We start from the raw sequence: 4,258 nt of genomic DNA on the forward strand, positions 1-4,258 counted from the left end.
GTGGCAAGGTTTCGGCTCAAGTCGAGTCTCTGTCTAACTATGGTGCATGACCTGATAGCCCGCCGCTGCAACTGCCACGAGGGTTCCGACGCCGTCGAGCACGCATTCGCGTCAAGACAAAAGCCATGGAGAACGGTGTCGGTGCCATTCGTCCGCCGTGACGACTCTTATTTGCATTATTTTTGGTGTGCTTCTCTTTGTATTTCTACGCCCCATGGAGACAGCTTGAGCCGTTGTTGAGACAGCCACGTCGCCTCTACTAACTTCTTACCCTTGCGAGGGCCGTGCTGACGCGCGGAGACAGACGGGAGCTACCACCTTGTTGTGCACCCACGACGGCCCCCAACCCATGCCATGCATGTCATGTTGTGTTCCGGAGGCGGCCACGTCCGTCAGCTCTGTCTACAGCGGACAAAGTACGTACGTACGATACCTACCTTACCTACCTCATGTAGGTAAGGTAACCTACATACCTATCCCAGCGACCCGAAAGCCTAGGGTCCCATCACTTTACTAGGGGAGGGGAGAGGGCATCCGGCATTCGAGCGAGGGTTGGGTGAATGAAGGTGACGCGGCTCTTTCCCTCTCTGGGCGAGATTCCGATGCCGTGGAATATACAATTCTTCACTGACATGCATGCAGCTCGACCAGCTTCAGCGGCTTTGTCCGCTGCAGCCCAGCGTCCGCTCGGTCGTCCAACGTTGCCGCCAGTGAACTCAATGCAGCTGGTACGGAGTGCTGAGGTACTACTTTCTGTAAGCAGCCCTAGTAGGGCCCTCCCAGGCGGCGGCGGGAGTGACGTAAAGCCCGCGCAACAGCGCACCTCAGCCCCTCGCCCGCAATTGGCCGCCTCGGGGGGCCCGGGCAGGCCGTCAGCCACTCAGGAGCTGCCCCAACCAAGGTGGTAATTAAGATGGAGGTACTTTGTCCGCAGGCGGGCCAAAGAAAAAAAAATATCCCAATTCCATCCCGTCCCACCCACTCACCCAGCGCAGTCAGTACAGTGCAGTCAGTCAGTCGCCCAGCCCAGCTCATCCCGTCAGCATCAGCCTGTCGAGCCCAGCAGTCGCCCCAGCTCCCCCAGACTCTGCTCGCGCTCTCCGCCCGTCGTCACCAGCACCACCACAAGTCGCCGCCTTGGCTCTGCGACTCCCACCCACCAATCCCCCCCCCCCCCCTCCGAACTTGGTATCCTCCACAACCTCCTCTCGCGACCCGGAGCGCACGACGTCGAGACCACACGCCGCCGCCGCCGTTTTCCCCTTGCACGACCTCAGCGCGAGCGCCATCGCACCGCGCCGCAAGTCCGCTTCCGCTCGCTCTCGACTCCGTAGTAGCTTTTCTTCCCGGACTAGCTAGATACCCCGAGCACTCCGCGCCGCGCTCCTTGTCTTCGGCGCCCACCACCCCCCCGTCTCCTCCGCGGACCTCATATCGTCCACCGCGCTGCCGCGCCCCCGAAGTCACAACATTCGTGCATGCGCGCGACGTAGCGGTAGCAACTCTGCCTCGACCACTACGTATACGCGCGTCATCACAGCTGCTCCGTCACCCCCCCTCCCCCCCCTCTCCTTCCTTCAGCATACCTCCAGCCCGCACTTCCAGTCTCTTCATCATGGGCAGAACGCGGCGCGGCGTCCGCTTCAGCCACAACGGCCAGATCGCCGGCTCCGACGGCCGGCGGTCGAGCTTCAGCGGCAGCGAGGATGGCTCCGGCTCGCCCACGAGGACCCGTTCAAGGGCCCAGGCCCAGCTCGAGCCGGTCCAAGAGGTGCGTTTGAATGGAAGGGCGCACGCGAGCGTCGGGCGACGACGAGTGACTGACAACCCCGACTCCAGAAGCAGCCCACCCCCGAGGAGGAATACCAAAAGAAAAAGGCAAACTTCATGACGCGCACGTTTTGGACGTTTAGCATGCTCGCCATCTTCTTCGGAGCCCTCTTCATGGGCCACATCTACATCATTGCCATTGTCACGGCCGTCCAGATCGTCTCCTTCAAGGAGGTCATCGCCATCGCCAACGTACCCAGCCGCGCCCGCTCCATTCGCTCCACCAAGAGCCTCAACTGGTACTGGCTGGCCACCACCATGTACTTTCTGTACGGCGAGAGCGTCATCTACTACTTCAAGCACATTGTCCTGGTAGACAAGGTGCTGCTGCCGCTGGCCACGCACCACCGCTTCATCAGCTTCATCCTCTACGTCTTTGGTAAGCTCGCTCGCCTGCCTGCCGCTCCAAAAAGCGGCCGAACCAAGTTATACAAGGCTGACAGGAACCGACCCCCAGGCTTCGTCTCATTCGTCGCCACGCTCAAGGCCGGCCACTACAAGTTCCAGTTCACCAACTTTGCCTGGACGCACATGGCGCTATACCTCATCGTCGTGCAGGCGCACTTCGTCATGAACAACATCTTTGAGGGCATGATTTGGTTCTTCCTGCCCGCCGCGCTCGTCATCACCAACGACATTTTTGCCTACGTGTGCGGCATCGCGTTTGGCCGCACGCAGCTCATCAAGCTGTCCCCGAAGAAGACGGTCGAGGGTTTCGTCGGCGCATGGATCATGACGCTGTTGTGGGCCATGCTGCTGGTCAACCTCATGATCCGGTCCAAGTACTTTATCTGCCCCGTCAACGTAAGTGAACCTGCGCAAGTTTGACACGTTGGAGGAGAACCAGCAGGGCTGACTTGGCGGACGCCGCAGGACTTGGGTGCCACCATCTTCACGGGCCTCGAATGCGACCCGAACCCCGTCTTCGTACCTCGCACGTACCAGCTGCCGCACTTCTTCTTCCTGCCGCCCAACACGAACCTGTCGCTCACCTTTGCGCCGATGCAGATCCACGCGCTGGTTCTGGCGTCGTTTGCGTCGCTCATCGCGCCGTTTGGTGGCTTCTTCGCGTCGGGCCTCAAGCGCACGTTCAAGATCAAGGACTTTGGCGACTCGATCCCCGGACATGGGGGCATGACGGACCGCATGGACTGCCAGTTCATCATGGGCTTCTTCGCCTACATGTACTACCATACCTTCATCGCGGTGCACAAGGTCACGCTCGGGTCGGTGCTGGAGACGGCCATCACGAGCCTGGGGCCCGACGAGCAGGTCGAGCTCGTCAAGAGCATGGCGCGCTACCTCGGCAACCAGGGCGTCGTGCCGGAAACAGTAAGTTTGCACGCAGCCGGTGCGCTCCCCGCGGAAGTTTTGGCGTGCTAACGGTAGTCAGTTCCTCGATTGCGTCGAAAAGACGATTGTCAAGCGGTGATGGGCTGCACCCGGCGCCCGGAATCCTCTGTATCCCTAGTCTGTTTTTTTCTCCCTCGGTATATTCAACATTGAAACGATTTGTCATGGTCGGACAGTGGTATACAAAACAAGAAGCCCGGCATCATAATGCCTCGTCGGACCAAGGGAGGCGAGGCGGATGAACGGGACAGCATTGTGCAGGCAGGGCGGGCGGGCGGGCGGACGGACGGACGGCGTACTTTGTCCACGGGCATTTATTTGCGCAACGATGAGGGTCAACAAGGGGAATAATAAAAAAAGATCCAGCGCTGCATGTGCATGTTCCCGAACCGCAGAATGTTTAGTTATCAGGTACCTACTGCGTATTTTTGTACGACATCGGGTGCGGCCGGATCAAGGAAGGGAGGGGGTTGTGATGATGATGATGATGGTCGGGGAAAGGCCTGGGCCGTGGACGGCGGGCGCACCGCATGGCCTCTCAGTCACGCCTTGCGCTTGGCATGCAAGCTGCTAGACCGTTGTCAGCGGTTTTTCTTTTTGTTTCTCTCTTATTATGCCCTCCAAACTGACGGTCTCGGGGCACGGCAGGGACCGGGAGGGGACCGGCCGGTGTGCTGGGTTGGGCTTGCACATCCCGGCCTGTTTGGGTAGACACCGAGACCAAGGGCCGGGCCGAACGCCTACAAGAGCAAAGAAGTGGCCAGCCAAATTGAGCGAACAGACCCCCCAGATCCTCGGTCTCGTAATATGTACTGTGCATTGTCAACGGAACGACTCTCGCTCGAGGATTCCTCTCTGATATGTCGACTCAGGCGAGACACCATGCGACAGCATCCGTCGCGTTGCGAATACTACAAATCTAATGTACGGAGTACAGCCGGCGCCCATCGTAAACGGACGAAAAGCCCCAACCTTAACAAGAGTCAGGTCAGCCAGGACTTACTTGCTCGGGATGGCAATGAGCGGTCAGGGATGCATGCCGAGAGCTCTGGCTGGGGAGGGGGGGGCGGCTGTA

The 4,258-nt window shown here is 59.7% G+C and overlaps 1 protein-coding gene across 1 annotated transcript; it reads left to right on the forward strand.

The window, feature by feature from the left end:
* Positions 1–849: 849 nt before the first annotated feature.
* On the forward strand, positions 850–3,667 carry CDS1 (Phosphatidate cytidylyltransferase). Its single transcript, XM_047988023.1, has 5 exons — positions 850–1,771; positions 1,840–2,209; positions 2,288–2,634; positions 2,704–3,162; positions 3,224–3,667. The coding sequence occupies exons 1-5, from the start codon at positions 914–916 to the stop codon at positions 3,260–3,262; spliced, it is 2,073 nt and encodes a 690-aa protein (XP_047844014.1). The 5' UTR covers positions 850–913; the 3' UTR covers positions 3,263–3,667.
* The last annotated feature ends 591 nt before the right edge of the window (positions 3,668–4,258 follow it).

This window comes from Purpureocillium takamizusanense, chromosome 6 (assembly GCF_022605165.1).
Source record: "Purpureocillium takamizusanense chromosome 6, complete sequence".
Lineage (NCBI taxonomy): Eukaryota > Fungi > Ascomycota > Sordariomycetes > Hypocreales > Ophiocordycipitaceae > Purpureocillium > Purpureocillium takamizusanense.

What these genes read in the sequence shown, in the direction of transcription:
- CDS1 (XM_047988023.1), top strand. Translation starts at nt 914, where the DNA reads ATGGAGGTACTTTGTCCGCAGGCGGGCCAAAGAAAAAAAAATATCCCA. An exon ending in CTTCATCCTCTACGTCTTTG is followed by an intron (nt 2,210 to 2,287) that starts GTAAGCTCGCTC and finishes ACCGACCCCCAG; the next exon opens with GCTTCGTCTCATTCGTCGCC. An exon ending in AGGGCGTCGTGCCGGAAACA is followed by an intron (nt 3,163 to 3,223) that starts GTAAGTTTGCAC and finishes AACGGTAGTCAG; the next exon opens with TTCCTCGATTGCGTCGAAAA.